This window comes from Mustela lutreola, chromosome 15 (assembly GCF_030435805.1).
Source record: "Mustela lutreola isolate mMusLut2 chromosome 15, mMusLut2.pri, whole genome shotgun sequence".
In the NCBI taxonomy this organism is placed as follows: Eukaryota; Metazoa; Chordata; class Mammalia; order Carnivora; family Mustelidae; genus Mustela; species Mustela lutreola.
Window position 1 is genome coordinate 56,510,578 of NC_081304.1, and position 17,065 is coordinate 56,527,642.

At 47.7% G+C, this 17,065-nt stretch overlaps 2 protein-coding genes across 9 annotated transcripts in view; one reads left to right on the top strand and one right to left on the bottom strand.

Annotated features, from left to right (window-relative positions):
• Window positions 1-241, bottom strand: part of ADPRM (ADP-ribose/CDP-alcohol diphosphatase, manganese dependent) — a 139,051-nt gene extending 138,810 nt beyond the window's left edge. For all 7 annotated transcript variants that reach the window (XM_059147348.1, XM_059147339.1, XM_059147341.1 and 4 more), the window contains exon 1: window positions 46-241. In XM_059147348.1, coding sequence (XP_059003331.1) covers window positions 46-241 — 196 coding nt within the window. The remainder of the gene's footprint in view (window positions 1-45) is intronic.
• LOC131815588 (protein SCO1 homolog, mitochondrial) lies at window positions 240-16,633 on the top strand. Of its 2 annotated transcripts, none has more exons than XM_059147349.1 (6): window positions 240-491; window positions 1,708-1,798; window positions 4,753-4,950; window positions 5,706-5,798; window positions 10,506-10,621; window positions 15,732-16,633. In XM_059147349.1, exons 1-6 carry the CDS (start codon window positions 240-242, stop codon window positions 15,864-15,866), a joined length of 885 nt encoding a protein of 294 aa, XP_059003332.1. In that variant the 3' UTR covers window positions 15,867-16,633. The 2 variants fall into 2 exon arrangements, with proteins under 2 accessions (XP_059003332.1, XP_059003333.1); XM_059147350.1 differs by having other exon boundaries at window positions 356-491; window positions 1,705-1,798.
• The last annotated feature ends 432 nt before the right edge of the window (window positions 16,634-17,065 follow it).

Sequence of the window (17,065 nt, forward strand, 5' to 3'; positions counted from 1 at the left end):
CCCAGCCCCGACTGGGCCCGCCTCCAGCCGCGAGGAACCACCTACCGCGCGTCGACTCCACAGCCCAGGGCTCCCTGGCTACCGGCTGGGCGACCTCGCCACCAACGAGTGGAGCGCAGAGAGCGGCCCCCGGCGACTTCCGGAGGAAGTGGGTACGGCGCCGGAAGTCGGGGGGCGGGCCCAGGAGGCGCGTTTTCCCCGAGTGCTTGGCGGGGTTTTGGGTGGACCTCGGCCCCAGCATGCTGCTTCCGGGGGGCCGGCTTTGGCGGCTCCTGCCCTACGGGCTCGGGGTCTGGGGGTCGGTGGAGGGGGCCGCCGGAGTGTGGCTCAGGCAACTCGGCGCGCGGCGAGGGGAGGCGAGGCTGACCTCGCAGCTCGCTCGCTGCGGCTGGGGAAGCCGGTCCTGGAGCACCGGGGTCCCGCCCCCGCCGGGGTCGTCCGGCCCGGAGCCGAAGGGCGGCAGAGACCCCACGCGCCCCTCCAAGCCCGGGGTGAGTGTACACCCGCAGCCCTCCCTTGACCCGTCGCGCCTGCACGGTGCCTCGCGGCCTCCCCGCCCCGTTTGGTGGTGACCTCGGAAGTGGCCTCCGGCTCAGCCTTACCCGGGTCACAGACTCCCCTCCCGCCTTTCCCTTGCTTCGTCCCGAAGTCCAGCCAGAAGGGGAGAACGGGAGAAGCGACGTCTTCCCCCCACGCGGCTGGATTTTCGGGCTTGGTTTTATATTTGCGCCGCCTCCTCCCAAAATAACCCCGAAATAGGGCTCGGGTTTTACGTTGACCAGGTTTGAGGACCCAGAGCGTGTTTGCTTCTGTCACTTGAACCCCCTTTAGAGGTTTGGCGTATGTGTTGAAATTGAGCAAAAATGAGGGGTCGTAGTTGCGTGCAGGGTATGCTTTTTTCCTTGGTTTCTCTTGGGTTCTAGTTCTGACCCCAGGAGAACGTGAGAGCCACTACCCACTAGTGTTGGGTAAGAGAAATGGGGTCTAGAAGCTGGGGGAGGTAGGTTAATGAATGAGGCCGAGGCACTCGACATCTTACCTTGGGACTTGAAAAAGAGCGCAAAGAAATAATTTGCAAGAAGCTCATTTCTGCTTTCACTTTGTTACTTCTGGAAGCCAGAGTTAGATCTACCTCCCGAATTTCGTTTGGTTGATTTATGTTCCCAGTGTCAGCACAATCACATCATTAACCGGTTTTGAAATCAGCATTTGGTGTCAGGATGACCCTTAGTAACAGTCATGGGACTTGAGCTTTGGGTCATCTTTCACATGAAATGCGCTTAACGACTTTTTTTCTTTTTTTAAGATTTTGTTTATTTGTCAGAGGGAGAGAGCACAAGCAGGGGGAGCAGCAGGCAGAGGGAGAATCAGGCTCCCTGCTGAGCAGGTAGCCGATGTGGGGTCAATCCCAGGACCCCAGGATCATGACCTGAGCTGAAGGCAGACGCTTAAACCAACTGAGCCACTCAGGTGTCCTGCACTTAACCACTTTCCCTTTATAAGTGAATGGCCCTGTCATTGTCATCACAGCCCAGATAGAACCACCCACTGTCAGTACTTTCTCACCCCAGAGTCACAGGAACGTTCTGTGTATTTAAGGGGATCAAGACCCGTGTTTATGTACATTAAATGCCATGATAGTAAATTTAGTATGGTTAAATGTTTGCATCTTACTAGTATTTTTATCTGAAATCTCTGCCCCAGTAGCCTGTTTCCTGGAAGTCTTTGGCATTCACATTTGCAATCGGTGGAGCTTTATTGGCTGGAATGAAGTACTTCAAGAAAGAAAAGACACAGAGTAAGTAGATCTCCTCTGGGCAGCTCAAAATGAAATCCTTTTCTAACATCTTTTCTTTTGTTTTTAAACTGCTTATCTTTAAATAATTTTAGATGAACAGAATAGTTACAAAGTTGGCATAGAGAGTTCCTGTCTATGTACCTTTCACCTGGTTTCCGCTGTGTTAACAAATTCTATAACCATGGCTCATTTATCAGAACTAAGAAATTAAAGTTGGTGCAGTACTATTCACTTGAATTGGAATTCACCAGTTTTTTCATTGTCTATCATCTGGTCCAGGATCTAGTCCAAGGTACCAGTGTCTAACAATCTAAAAAGACTTAATGTGGACTGAATTGGAGGAGGGTGGTATGAAGCCCAGAGGGTAGAGAGATGACTAAGATGTAGTCCAGCCATTGAGGTACACAGGACAGGGGAGCAGACACGGAAGGAAAGTATTTCACTAGCTGAGGTTCTGCTAGGCCAGGGGCAAGGGCACTCTGAGGGCCAAAGAAGGGCCAACTTCTAACCACTTTGAGTATCAGCAGAGGGAGAGGCCGGACAGAGGCTGACCACAGATGATGGACAGAGATTGGGAGAACCTGGTCAGTGGGTGCCAGGAATGGGTCTGGATTAGCACAGGAAATGCTTAGAAATTGTTTGCAAGAACTTTATATTTTAGTGAATGTTCCAGGTTTTTTTTAAAGATTTTATTTATTTGACAGAGATCACAAGTAGACAGAGAAGCAGGCAGAGAGAGAGGGAGGAAGCAGGCTCCCTGCTGAGCAGAGAGCCCGATGCGGGACTCGATCCCAGAACCCCGGGATCATGACCTGAGCTGAAGGCAGAGGCTTTAACCTGTTGAGCCACCCAGGCGCCCCAGCGCCCCACCGCTGGACTACATCTTAGTCATCTCTCTACCCTCTGGGCTTCATACCACCCTCCTCCAATTCAGTCCACATTAAGTCTTTTTAGATTGTTAGACACTGGTACCTTGGACTAGATCCTGGACCAGATGATAGACAATGAAAAAACTGGTGAATTCCAATTCAAGTGAATAGTACTGCACCAACTTTAATTTCTTAGTTCTGATAAATGAGCCATGGTTATATAAATTTTAGGCTTTTAAGTTTTGGGTTAGAAGTTTCCAATAAACCTTTAAAATATCATTTAAATCTGTTTTGGTTCTTTTAGAGTTTCTTTTGATGCCATGATACAAAGAATGTGTTTAAATCTGCAAGGATTCATAGGCTTTACACCTTAGCAATATAAGATCCATATCGATATGTAGACGTGTTTCATTTATATCATATATGTATGTGATCATCATGGTCTAATGAGAAGTTATGTTCTTTTAGTTTCACAAAGAAATAGGTCTGAGAAGCTGGGGAAGTAGTGGCAGAGACAGTTCTAGGATACGCAAGCCTTTGGCTTTAGTTTGGAATTTCAGCTGCAGTAGTAGTTGTTTTATTTAAAAAAAAAAAAAAAAACTATCGAAAGCATTTCTAAATTATCTGAGAGTATTTGCCGACATGATGCCTCATCAAATACCTCATTGTGTATTTCTTACAAACGAGTACATTCTCCCGACATAGTCATAATGCCTCCATCCGATCAGAAAATTAACATCGACGTGTTAACTGCCGTTCAGCCTTCAGACCTCATTCGAGTGCCGCTCCCTGATGTTCTGTGTCGCAGAAGGGTCGGGTCAGAACTATTCCCGCTCCTGCAGGTCTCTGCAGTCCCCTTCCACCTGTCACAGTCTCTTCAGTCTTCATGTGACTTCCATGACCTTGAGAACTGTTATTTTGTACAATGTCCCCTAGTTTGGGTTTGTCTCATTTCCTCACAATTTAGATTGGGTCCTATCTTTTTGGCAGGAATGTCCCCAAAGTGATGCTGTGTTCCCACTGCTTCTAGTCCGGCGCCATGTGATTTCATTCTGTCCCATTACTGATACTGTTCAGGTTGACCGTGTGTCTGTCAGGCTTCTCTACCGAAAATCCAGTTAACATGGATTTTGTGGTGTGTGTTTACGCATGTAAATACTGTAGTCCGCACCAAACTCTCTGTGTACATGTGCCCAGACGCCTGCTTTCCTCCGTATTCCGAGAATTGTAATCCGTATTCTCTTTATTTAGAAGCTCAGATTGTCCCATATTGATCCTTGGGAGTCTGAGCAATTTCCTGTTCCTTTTCACCTGCCTCCAATGTTCTCTGAATTATTCCTAAAATCTGGCTCATTTTGTTCGTCCTCCATTTCTCCACAAAACCCTGTTTCCTTTTGGTGAAGGATGATAGAAGTCAGGATGGGCTCATCGCTGCTGCGCTGTGTCTGCTCCAGGGTCCTCTCTGGAGACCGAGCTAGAAACTAGACGTATGTACTTACATGTCTGTTTCCTTCTCTATCTGTATGTGTCTCAGCCCTGAGGTTCACACCGGCACCCGCAGTCTCTGCTCCGTGCTATGGGGCACGTTCTGATTGTCTCTGTCCATCTTTCTACCTCTTCTGCCGGGTGTTACTCTTACCTTTAATATGCTTATTTATGATTCATCCCTGCGTGTAACTCAGGTTCCATTGCTGCTGTCCCCACCCCACTCAGATGCCCTCCTCAGGACACTCAGGCTAACCCTGCAGATGCCAGGCCCACCCAGCCTGCCACACTTGGGCTCAGACAGTCCACTCTGGGCCATAGCAGCCCCCACCCCGCCCGGTCCTAACGACTGGACTGAATTGTTCCAGGAGAGGAAGCAGTATCTTTACCACTTGGTTTTCTTACCACCCTTACTACACAGCATAACATTTGATTTGATTTTGTTCATTGCTGGATCTTATTTTTTAAAGAGACTTTTTAAGCTGCTTGGGAACAGTCTGTGCTGCCACAGTCACAAGTATAGAACTGACTGTACCTCAGGCATTTCGGTGCCTGTGGCTAGACTGACTTTTGTAACCTGCGTGTCTGTATCTCTTCCAGAGCTGGAGAAGGAACGGCAGCGAAGCCTGGGAAAGCCTCTGCTTGGGGGCCCATTTTCCCTCACGACGCATACTGGAGAGCCCAAAACTGACAAAGACTACGTGGGTCAGTGGGTGTTGATTTATTTTGGTTTCACTCATTGCCCTGATGTCTGCCCAGAAGAACTAGAAAAAATGATACAAGTCGTGGATGAGATAGGTAAGCTGTTGCTGACTATAGAAAGTACGTTTGCGTTACCATGCTTTTCATGTTCTTACATTTCTGTCAGGTCGCATGTCGTGATTATTGGGGCTCCTTGTGAGAACATAAAATCTCCGCATCGCATTGTTCGCTGCTTTGATTCCTGTGGCCATATTGTCTACCAGAGAGAGCTTGTTCTGACGCTGAACATCAGATTGCTTAAAGATGCCGGGGAGGTCTGGTTTCCCATAGCTTTGCATTGTGTCCCTTCCCTGATTGTGGACGCCCGCCACTGACCCTGCTCTCGTCCCCATGACACACAGACCCGGAAATCACCAGTACAGTCTGTCATGTGATCAGTCAGCGGTAGTTCCTACCAGTGAGGGCGCAGTCTACGTCCTTCTTAAAATAATTGTTTCAGGGGATTTGGGCCTCGTTGATGGCTACTTTGCCCTTAAGATACCGTGTGGGGAGCAGACTGCGAACATCAGATTGGATCAGGACACGAGAGAGCCACACGATGTGATCTGGGTAACGTGCACGCGCTGGTGCAGGCATTAGGTGGGATAAGGACCTAGTTCCGCTGCAGAGGCTGTGGACATCTCCCGTCGCGCAGGCTGTCCCATCGCCTGCCCCGGCCTCTCCACTGGAACATCCGGTGTCCATCTATTTCTTGAACGCCTTGCTGTAGCACTTCCTGCTCTCCATTGTTCATGCTGCTGTCCTCTTTTCCCCTAGAGTGTGAATACTGACCGACCAGAACTTTCTTTCAGATAATATTCCAACTCTGCCAAATTTAACTCCACTTTTCATCACCATTGACCCAGAAAGGGACACAAAAGAAGCCATCGCAAATTATGTGAAAGGTATGTTTTGTTAATAATATTTACATCTCGGGGTGTCTGGGTGGGTAAATGAGTTGAAAACATCCAACCCTTGAGTTCAGCTCAGGTCATGTTCTCAGGGTCTTGAGATTGAGCGTCAGGCTGTCTACTCAGCGGGGAATTTTCTGGAGAGTCTCCCTCTGCTCCCCCACCCTACGCATACACGTGCTTTCTCTCTCTCTCAAGTAAATAAAATAAAAATATGAAAAGAATAATAAGACTTTACATCTGTTTAAGCTCTTAAAGTTTCTGAAAGATCACCTCATTTAACCTCACGTGCCTCGTGGAATAGGGAGGGCAGGTGACAGATTCAGATGAGAAGATGCGGCTCTGCTGTAACTTGGGCTGATCAGCAGATAAACAGATTTCTCAATTCCTAATGCACGGCTCTTTTTATTTCGTCCCAGGAAAGGCTGAACTTGGCCTTCACATATCAACAAAGCTGACAATGTTGAGTAGAGAGTGAAGACACATGGCTTCTAGTTCCAGCTCCGCATCTCACTCTGTAAAATTAGGACAGACGTATGTCCTGGGGGGCATGCAGATTGGGAGATGAGAGACTATATACAGTTTGCGTTCCTAACACGTATTTTGTAAATCCAGAATGTTTATTATGACAGAGACGTGTAACTTTCCATGGAAAAGTTGAAACGTCTCCACATGCAGGCTAAAACCTATGAGGAGGCACTTTTACAGACTAAGTTATGACAGAATTAAGGATGAGTACCTAGGTTCTTCTGAGCTTGGGCAAATTGCGTAATTTCTTGGGATTCAAATTTCTTTAACTGAAAAATGACAATAAATCTATCTTGTTATAGGAGTGACAACATGGGTGCTAAAAAATCAGGAATTGGAATTTTCTTTTATGTTATGTTACTTTATTTATTTGAGAAAGAGACAGTGAGAGCATGAGAGAGGAGAGGGTCAGAGGGAGAAGCAGACTCCCCGTGGAGCTGGGAGCCTGATGCGGGACTCGATCCCGAACTCCAGGATCATGACCTGAGCTGAATTGAAGGCAGTTGCTTAACCAACTGAGCCACCCAGGCGCCCAGGAATTGGAATTTTAATTACGGTGAAACTGGCTAAGCTACTGGTCAAAAGAACTAATGAATAGTTTTACATTTAATGTTACATATGACGCATTATCACACATACTCTCTAAAGCTTTTGACATTATTTTAGTGTGTTTCATGGAGGATCTGCTGTGTCTTCTGTCGTGTGACGTATTTATTGAGCTATAACAAACACATGCTAACACGTACATGTATGGAGTGTGCGGTCTGTTAGCTTTCATCGTGTGTCCGCGCTTCTGAGACCATCACTGCAGTGGAAAACTGGACGTTCCCGTCTGCCCCAGCGGTTTCCTTGCACCCTTGCTTCTCCCTCCCCTTTGCCCCCACTCTGGTCTCTGGCACCCACTTATCTGCTCTCTGTCAATGTAGGTTACTTTGCATTTTCTAGAAGTTGATGTGAAAGAATTATACACTTTGTACTCTTATTTTTTTTCTTTAATGGCTTCTTTCCCCATAAAGAGGCTTTTGAGACTCGTCCATGTTTTCGCCTGTGTCCGTGTTCACCCTTCTGTTGCCGAGCCTTGTTCTGTTGGTGGACACGGGTTACTTCTAGTTCGGGGCTGCTGCAGAGCAGTCAAGTCCAAGTCTTTGTACGGAGACGGACTTTCCATTTCTCTGGAGTAAATGCATCCGAGTAGGTTGTGGGAGCATGTGCTGGGTGCACGTTCATCTTTTTTAGAAACTGATGAACAGTGTTCCAGAGTGGTTGTACATTTTCACACTCCCGTCAGCCATGTGTGAGAGCTCCGGCTCCTGCCCACTCACCCACACCTGATGTGGTCAGCCTTTAATTTTAGCCATTTCACTCGGACTTCAGTGGTTACTCATCGTGGATTTGATATGCTTTACCCTAATGACCCTTGGGAATGGGCGCCTGGGGTGCCAGGGTGGCACAGCTGCACAGTTGATTGGAGTATCTGACTCCTGGTTTCCACACAGGCCTGATCTTGGGGTCATGAGATTGAGCCCCTTGTCAGGCTCTACACTCAGCGGGGAATCTGCTTAGGATTCTCCCTCTGCCCCGTCCCTCCCCCCACTCGCTCATTCTCTCTCTCGAATAAATAAATGTTTAGAAAAAAATACTAAGCATCTTTTCATGTTCTTATTTATGATCCTATATGTCATCTTTGGGGAAGCGTCTTTTCACAGCTTTCACTCGTTTCTTTGGGGCTGTTCGTTTTACTTGCATTTATCACAGACATTTTCTCCCAGCCTGTGGCTTCTCATCTCAGTCTCTCAATGTGCCTTGAAGAGTGGTTTTCAATTTTGATGAAATCCAGTCTATTAGTATATTCTTTTTTTTTTTTTTTAAGATTTTATTTATTTATTTGACAGAGAAAAATCACAAGTAGGCAGAGAGGCAGGCAGAGAGAGAGAGAGGAGGAAGTAGGCTCCCTGCTGAGCAGAGAGCCCGATGCGGGACTTGATCCCAGGACCCTGAGACCATGACCTGAGCCGAAGGCAGCGGCTTAACCACTGAGCCACCCAGGCGCCCAGTATATTCTTTTGTACATAATTCTTCTGGTTTCATTTGCAAGAAATTTTTGCCCAACCAGAGGTTAGGTTTATTTTTCCTTGAAGTTTGGAGTTTCTATTAGATATTTAAGGCAAATACATATTCATAGTGTGCAGGCTTAGCAGGAATGTGAACAAGAACAATAGTTACTTCCTAAATAAGTAAAAAGCAGGTCTGGCTCACGGGTGACAGACGATCTCTATTGTAAGTGTGTTATGGTGGCAGTGGTTTGTTACTGCGGGTTACCCGAATCCTAAATGTCCCCAGATGAGAGAGCTGAGTTCTTGCAAAGGAATTGCAAAACCCTTACAGTAATCTTCTTCACTGGCACATACGTACACCTGTTTAAGCTTTTAGAGTTTTTGAAAGCTCCATTCTTTCAAAATTCTTTACTAGGCTCAGTGGGTTAAAGCCTCTGCCTTCAGCTCAGGTCATGATCCCAGGTCCTGGGATCAAGCCTCGAATCGGGCTCTCTGCTCAGCAGGGAGTCTACTTCCTCCTCTCTCTCTGCCTGCCTCTCTGCCTACTTGTGATCTATCTGTCAAATAAATAAATAAAATCTTTTTAAAAAAAAATTCTTTCCTAGGTATGTAAATAGGGGGAAATGTAGAAAATTACTGCAATTTCAACAATTTTTCCTTAAAAATGTCTGGACGTGCAACTAATTTAGATGCCATTCACTTTTCTCTCTACTCAGAATGGGAAGGAAAACCTTCTTGCATTTTCAGTATCTGAGCAGTTTTTCAAATCAGAATGAATTAAGAAATGACTGTAGGCTTTTTTTCCTCCACTTCTGGAAGAAGGTCCTGCTGTTAGGTGTTGGACTGTCATCTCTGTAGTCTGTTGAACCCAGGTGTTTAAGTGACTTCCGCCAGCTCATTCCCTGAATCCCAAAAACCAAATAGCAGGTGTGTGCCGTGAGATTGTTTGCTGGACAACGAGATACAGCCGTTGGCGTGGGATGACTGAGTCGTGGAGCAAACCTTTTTTTCAGAATATGATGAAAACCTGTCCTGCCTGATTCTTGACAATATCTGTAAACGTCACATGTCTCGGAAGTATATCTAAGTATTTAAAAACAACCAAGTTCTTTAAAAATGTGATTTAAAGGGATGCCTGGGTGGCTCAGCTGGTTAAGCGGCTGCCTTCGGCTCAGGTCATGCATGATCCCAGCATCCTGGGATCGAGTGCCACATCAGGCTCCTTGCTCAGCAGAAAGCCTGCTTCTCCCTCTGCCTCTGCCTGCCACTCTGCCTGCTTGTGCTCACTCTTGCTCCTCTCTCTCTCTCTGACAAATAAATAAATAAAAATCTTAAAAAAAGTAATGTGATTTAAATAATTAAAATCCATTCCCTCCTGGTCTTTACAAGATCGTTTTGAAAGGATCTGACTTACATGTTACAAAAAACCAGCTTTGGGTTTCCTTGGTTTATCTCTACCTATTTCTTCTTTTCAGTTTCATTGATTTCTGCACTCATTCTTTTCTTCTGTTCGCTTCAGATCTAATTTGCTCTTCTATTTCTAGCTTCCTGTGGGGGATATTTAGGCCCTGGTTTTAGGTCTCTCATCTTCTCCAGCGTACCAGTTTGGTGCCACAAATGTCCCTCGTAGCCGTGCTCTGACTGTATCCCACAAATTTTGATAAGTTGTGTTTTCATTGATTTCTGCTCGCGGGTTTTCATTTTCACTTAGTTCATAATACTTTCCAATTTCTCTTTAGATCTCTTCTCTGATCTGTATTATTATTCAGAAGAGCATTTCATCTCCATGTGGTTTGGGATTTTCCACTTACTTTTCTGTTACTAACTTCTCGGTTAACTCCACTGGGGTCTGCAAGCACATGTCATACGGGTTCTGTTCTTTTAAATCTGCTGCGGTGCACTTGATGGCCCAGAAGGTGGCCTGTCTTGGAGACATGACATCTTTATCAGAGAGGAGAATTTGCATCTGTTGTTTTCCTGTGGCTCGCGAGGGCAGGTGGTCAGGGACCCACAGAAGAAAGTGGCTTTAGAACTGAGACTGGTTTTTAAAGTCGAGGTGGGGAGGCGGATTTTGCTTGCTTCTCATCTTTCACTGTGTTTCTCACTTTTTCCCCCCCAGAATTTTCTCCCAAACTGGTTGGCCTGACTGGCAGCAAAGAAGAGATTGATCAAGTGGCCCGAGCGTACCGGGTATATTACAGCCCTGGCCCCACGGACGAGGACGGGGACTACATAGTGAGTAAATGCTCGGGTCGGTCACGGCCGGCTCTCAGGCCCCACGTGGTCGCACAGCTCAAGTGACTGGCTTCAGAAATGAAACAGAGGCTGAGATCTGCACGAATTCCTCAGGAATTGGGGATATTTGAAAGGACAAAAGAAGTATCACCTTTTTAAGGCTGCTTGTTTAATGTAGAGTCACTGTTCATGTAACTTCATTGCCCATTACCTTTCTTAGTGGCCCATAAAATTATGGGAAAGTACACAGCAAGTGATATTTTAGATTCAGTAGAACCTGCTGCTTGGATACCACTTTGGAAATAAAGAGAAGCCATCATTTGGGAACGGTGGTTCTTTGAGTTCAAAACATAGTGTAGGCCAGTCAGAATGACTAAAATTAACAAGTCAGGAAACGACAGATGCTGGCGAGGATGCAGAGAAAGGGGAACCCTCCTACACTGCTGGTGGGAATGCAAGCTGGTTCAGCCGCTCGGGAACACAGTATGCAGTTCCTCAAAAAGTTGAAAATAGAGCTACCCTACAACCCAGCAATCGCACTACTGGGTATTTACCCTAAAGATACAAATGAAGTGATCCGAAGGGCATGTGCACCCGAATGTTTATAGCAGCAATGTCCACAATAGCCAAACTATGGAAAGAACCTAGATGTCCGTCCACAGATGAATGGATAAAGAAGATATGGTATATATACACAATGGAATACTATGCAGCCATCAAAAGAAATGAAATCTTGCCATTTGCGACGACGTGGATGGAACTAGAGAGTATTATGCTGAGCGAAATAAGTCAAGCAGAGAAAGATAATTATCGTATGATCTCCCTGATACGAGGAAGTGGAGATGCAGCGTGGGGGGTTTGGTGGTAGGAAAAGAACAAATGAAACAAGATGAGATCAGGAGGGAGACAAACCACAAGAGACTCTTAATCTCACAAAACAAACTGAAGGTTGTCGGCCTCAGGGGGGTGGTAGGGAGAGGGTGGCTGGGTGATAGACATTGAGGAGGGTATGTGCTATGGTGAGTGCTGTGAAATATGTAAATCTGGTGATTCACAGACCTGTACCCCTGGGGCTAATAATACATTATATGTTAAGGGGGAAAAAAAAACATGGTGTAGATTCTCCCTGTGTCCCCAGGGAAGAAGTGTAAGCAGCAGTGTGAGGGCCCGGGGAACTGCATTTTTGGAATGCCTCAGAGTTCTGAAAAGCAAGAGAAAAGATTGAAAGCTGTGAAAAGGTAGACTTCCTGTAATGTGTGCTTTTCTAGGATTGGTATGCCTTGCACTGTTCTGTGTTTATATTTGCCTTCTGCCGAGGAAGGACAGACAGAGCCAGTGTTCAGTAGCGCCGCCCCACGAGCCTGGGGAGGATGGTGCCTTCCTTGTGCACAGCCCCGCCCACCCAGGTTTCTTCTCAAACTGGACATTTCTTCCTGCCCTTGAATAGTTGACCTTGTAGGAGTGGTTCTATTTTTCTCCTCGTGCTCTGGCTTCTCTGTCACGTTGGTTGGGCAAAGCAACTAGTCATGAGTCTGTCTACAAACCGTGGTTTGGGTGAGCCCACTCTCAAATGGATGCCCAGCTGTCCCAAGCTGCTCCCCGTGTGTCCTGTAAAACACCTGGGGACGTCGGGCTGTGTGGTCTGCGTTGACTGGTTGGTCTTGGCTCAGCAGGAACACGTCATTTTCATGGTGTCTGCCTGTAACCAGCAGCGACACCTAGTGCCCTGTGGGTCGTAAACGTGCCTTTGGGCACTGAGGCTTGTACTCAGTCGAAGGTGGTGCCGCACAGAAATCAGAATGGCAGTGGCCACTTTTTGCATTTTAAAGATTAGAATGCAGATATTTAAGTCTTTTTTTTTTTTTAACATTTTTATTTACTGAGAGAGAGAGAGAGAGGCTGGATCCCAGGACCCGGGAGATGTGACTAAAGCTGAAGGCAGACACCTAACAGACTGAGTCCCCTGGGCACCCCTGTAGACACTTGAGTCTTACAGTGGCTGAAGCCCCTGGAATACATGCTGGACCCTGTCTGAGACCTGCTAGTCCACTGCTCTAAGAATTTAACCTTTTGCTCAGACACAGTGAGTTAGATGCCTGAAGCTAATGGAAACCTGCGTGTTACTAAGTGCGCTGGAATTAACAGGTACAGCAGCAAGAACCAGTGAGGTCGTTGTACACATTCGCTAAGCCAACCAGTAGGGGGAGGCGCTCTCCAGCTTGTTGGGTTTCTCACTGCTAAGCCTTCTGTGCCTTGAGGTCATAGATCTTCCTCCACAAAACAGTATGGGAAGCTTCCGTCAAGACCTAATGACGGGCCTGCGGGGAGTGAGGGAGTGTCTTAAGAGCTGGGGTGTAACCGAGTAAGGTTTTCTCAATCTCAGGAGCTGCAGAAGGGAAGCTTTCTGGCCCGTGGAGTCTTTGGACAGATAGGACGTGTCAGGTGGGCACGCCAGACACTGAGGATGCCCTCGGAGGCTGAGCGCGTATGTCGCCGTGTTATATATTGATGGTCCCTCCATCTGCGTTACGTACCAAGTGTTTCTGAAAAACACTGCTACTTGGGGTACCTGGCTGGCTCAGTCCGTTAGGCATCCAACTCTTGATTTTGGCTCAGGTCATCATCTCAAGGTCGTGAGATGGAGCCTCTGCCCCTCGCCTCCCCCTTACTCTCTCTGTTAAAAAAGAGAGAGAGAGAAAGAAAAAAAACTACAACTGGCTTTTGAACCCCAGAAAAGATGCTCTGTTCCACTCAAAAGAGTGGGAACTATACGATGTAATGCCACTTTCTACCTGTTAGATCAGCAGAGGTCAGAGATTTGAAGTATTGTCAAAATCTAGTGTGGGTAAAGGGAATACACAGTCGGAGTGCATTTGGAAGAATAGGCAGGACCCTGGGTGGATGGTAGGAATTTAAGCGATACACCCTGTTCGGGCGGCAGTCCGTCACATTGGAGGCGGAATACTTTTTACTTTAGAGATTCCACTCTGGGGGATTTGTCTACACCTGTACCCTACAGCACTGTTCTTGAAGACTGAAAACCGGAAGCCACCGCATACACACTCCGGGAACAGTGTGCGGTTCCATGTAGAATGGGGAAGCAGCTGCCCGGTGCTGGTACTTCTGCACGGATGGTGCTGGTGGTGAAAGAAGTAGGCAGGCGCGGGCAGTTTCTCTGGAAGCATCCAGAAGGAACTGGTGGCAGTGGTTCCCTCTGGGCACAACGGAGGGCCGCTGGGTGTCTGGAACGAGTGGCAGATCTCCAGTGCGTGAGTTCACTGTTGTGCTCATTTTTATGTGTGCACGTTACCTTTTCAAAACATAGGGAACGTATACGTGTGTCCAGAAAACTCACCCGTTAGAAAATTTGCATTGCTGGTCCTCAGTAGGACGCCAGCATGAGCTGATTGGTAGGAAGGGGGACTGTGAAAGTGGACAGACCCGGGTCCTAAGCTTAGCTCTGGCGCTAACGACTTGGCTTACTCTTGAGCCCTTTGGGTCGTCTGTAGAAAAGCAGGGTACCAGACTCCCAGGACAAAGGACGCGTGAGAATGAATATGTCCTTCAGCACAGCTTCCTTCTCTCCTAGGAGCTACTTACTCCCACCTTAAAGTCCTCTGTGTTAGAAACACACAGTGATATGCTGTGCCCACGGGTCACTGGACATCAAGACGTAACAGCCACCGACAAGTTTCGCAGATGCAGATAGAACAATATTTCCGTTGTATATTAGAAAGTAACACATTAAGAACTCTCGTCAAAGAAATCCACTGGAGTTTAGTCTTCTAAGGAAAGAGGGAGCAGGGACGCCTGGGTGGCTCAGTTGGTTAAGCAGCTGCCTTCAGCTCAGGTCATGATCCCAGCGTCCTGGGATCGAGTCCCACATCGGGCTCCTTGCTCGGAAGGGAGCCTGCTTCTCTCTCTGCCTCTGCCAGCCATTCTGTCTGCCTGTGCTCGCTCTCTCCCACCCCCTCTCTCTCTGATAAATAAATAAAATCTTTAAAAAAAAAAAAAAAAAAGGAAAGAGGGAGCATAGAGTGGGGAAAAAGAAGTAGTCAGGAGAAGGATGTAGGCCACAGAGTCACGCTTGCACAGCAGAGCCTCCGCTGGCCCTCTGGCCGACATGCAGTGCAGAGAGGCGCAGCTCCCCGTCCTGCTCCTGCAGCGGGTTATTCCAAGATGCGTGGAATCACCAGCTGTTGGAGCCCTTGGCCTACATTCCTTCCTTATGTGCTTGGGCAGGTGACTCTTTCCATTCACTCTGTCTTTACGAACATGTGTGTATAAAGAAGTAATAAGCTCGCAGACCTGTGTTGCCACAGAAGGTGGCCCCAGTGTGCTATGTGTGATCACATTTCTGTCTTCCTTTTCGTCTTGCCAAATAGCAAGTCAAGCCTGCAGTGAATTCCAAGGACGCCAGGGGCCACGTCTTCTGCTCATTTAAACTTGGATTTGGTGGAAGCCTATAAATAAAAACATTGAGGACTAATCTAAGCCTAACTTAGAGCTGGGAATGTTTTCAGAGCTTTGCCTGAAAAAGATAATAAATTGAAGATGACCCCTTGGAGACATAGCATTTATGGCTGAGAAGTTTCCAGGTCATCTGCTTCTGATGGGATCATTCTGCATGGTATAGACAAATTTCCTAGGGGAGGAAACCCTTGTTTTAACATTTCTATTTGCATCGCTAATATCAGGACTAAGTATTGTGCTGGAATTTATAAATTATAAACTCAGAGTAGGGGTGAGTTTTCTGGATTTTCTCCTAAAATGTGGTAGGCAACATTGAGGCGCAGTGCACTAACCAGTGCTTCCGAAAGCCCCAGCCGGTTCGTGGAAGGAGATTCTCAGAGATTGTGTGGGTACGCATGGTACAGATAGAACCAGAATTCCAAACCCTCCCTGCTGTTCACGGCAGTAGTCCGTGCGGAGTTCTGGAACCCAGAAGATTTTAGTTATTTGTCCCCGCGAGTTTATTACAGCAGGCTTCGAGCCATTCTACAGATGACAGGCTATTGAAGCATGAGTGTGGACTTCTCTACTGCAGCACTCAGTAAAATAAGTGTATTTTGGTAATGTTTGTGTCCGCTCTCTCCCCCCTTCTCTGCAGGTGGATCATACAATAATCATGTACTTGATTGGACCAGATGGTCAGTTCCTAGATTATTTCGGCCAGAACAAGAAGAATGCGGAAATTGCCGGTGCCATCGCTGCGCACATGAGGGAACACAGGAAGAGGAGGTAGCCCGGGCCGCGGCCGGCGGTGTGTTCTCTTGAGAAAGAGAAGAGCTTTGTCTCCCTTAGGAGCCACATGTGTATGCACACGCGCTCATATTTGCAACCCACAGAACGTCCTTCGCACCGCAAGAACACCTGTCTTTGGAACAGGGCATGTCACTTTGGGTTCAGCCAGGAGAGTTCTTGGAACCGTGAAGATTCCTGCCAGGCAGGCACTTGAGCGCAGGGGACCAGGTCAGCGTGAAGCTGGAGGAGTGGACCCCGGGAAGTGGGGGAGGCTGGGCAGGTACGTTTCCCCACGGCAGCAGGGCCCTCGGATAGCGTCGCTGCCTCTCCGGTGCCCTGGACCCTTGTCCGGGGTGTAGGGCTGAATTCCAAAAAGGGTGACATTTCCTTAGTGCCCTTGCTGTTCCTCTTTGAGTTCTTGGTGGCGGGTAACAGATCGGGCCCTCGGACATTCGTCGTGAATCTTCAGACATGAAAGCATGCATGTGTACAGTCCTGCGTGCTGTCAGCTCTCACGGTCACGTCCACATTGTGTTCCCTTGTCAGCTGCTGAGTTTACTGATGAAGAGGAAATCTGTTGTTTGGGGGAAGACCGCTAGATCAGTTTCTCTAGGGATCTTTTATGTGATTTTAATTGAAAGGTGCTGGGTTTTCCATGACCTACCAGATGGACAGAAGAGGATCTCGATCATGACTGTGACTCAGGGCGCTTGTCTGCCGAGACCGGGTTGCAGTGGGTGTGAAATAAAGGTGTGTGCGGTTTTGCAAGCCTGACCTTTATCTTGGGTGCGCACAGCCCTTGGACTCGGGGAGCCTCCTGGGTGCTTGCTACAGCCCAGGTTCCTGGCCAGGGCTGGATCTGCAGGCTCCAGAGTGGGATGCAGACCCCTGCACTCAGAAATCACCTGTAGGAGCCTTAGGTGCCATCGGCCTGGGGACCAAGCCTGGAGAGACTTGTGTGGGGAAGCAGGGGTTTGATCTGGGCGGGTGAAAACCTGACCAGCTTTTGGTGGGACCATCAGAGTGCGGTGCATACAGCCGTCCAGGAAAGTGACTGCCCAGTCATGGGATGAATCTTCTGTTTGTGAAGTCAGCTTCCCTGGGTATCTGGGCCTGACCGTCTCTCTCTTCCACCTGGAGCTGCTCCCCAGGGCAGCTCTGGAAGGTTCTGTAAATCCTAACACAGCAGGTATCATTTCT

Coding starts and splice junctions, on each gene's coding strand:
- LOC131815588 (XM_059147349.1), top strand. CDS start 240: ATGCTGCTTCCGGGGGGCCGGCTTTGGCGGCTCCTGCCCTACGGGCTC. Junction 4,951..5,705: donor ACAAGTCGTGGATGAGATAG/GTAAGCTGTTGC, acceptor ACTTTCTTTCAG/ATAATATTCCAACTCTGCCA. Junction 10,622..15,731: donor ACGAGGACGGGGACTACATA/GTGAGTAAATGC, acceptor CCTTCTCTGCAG/GTGGATCATACAATAATCAT.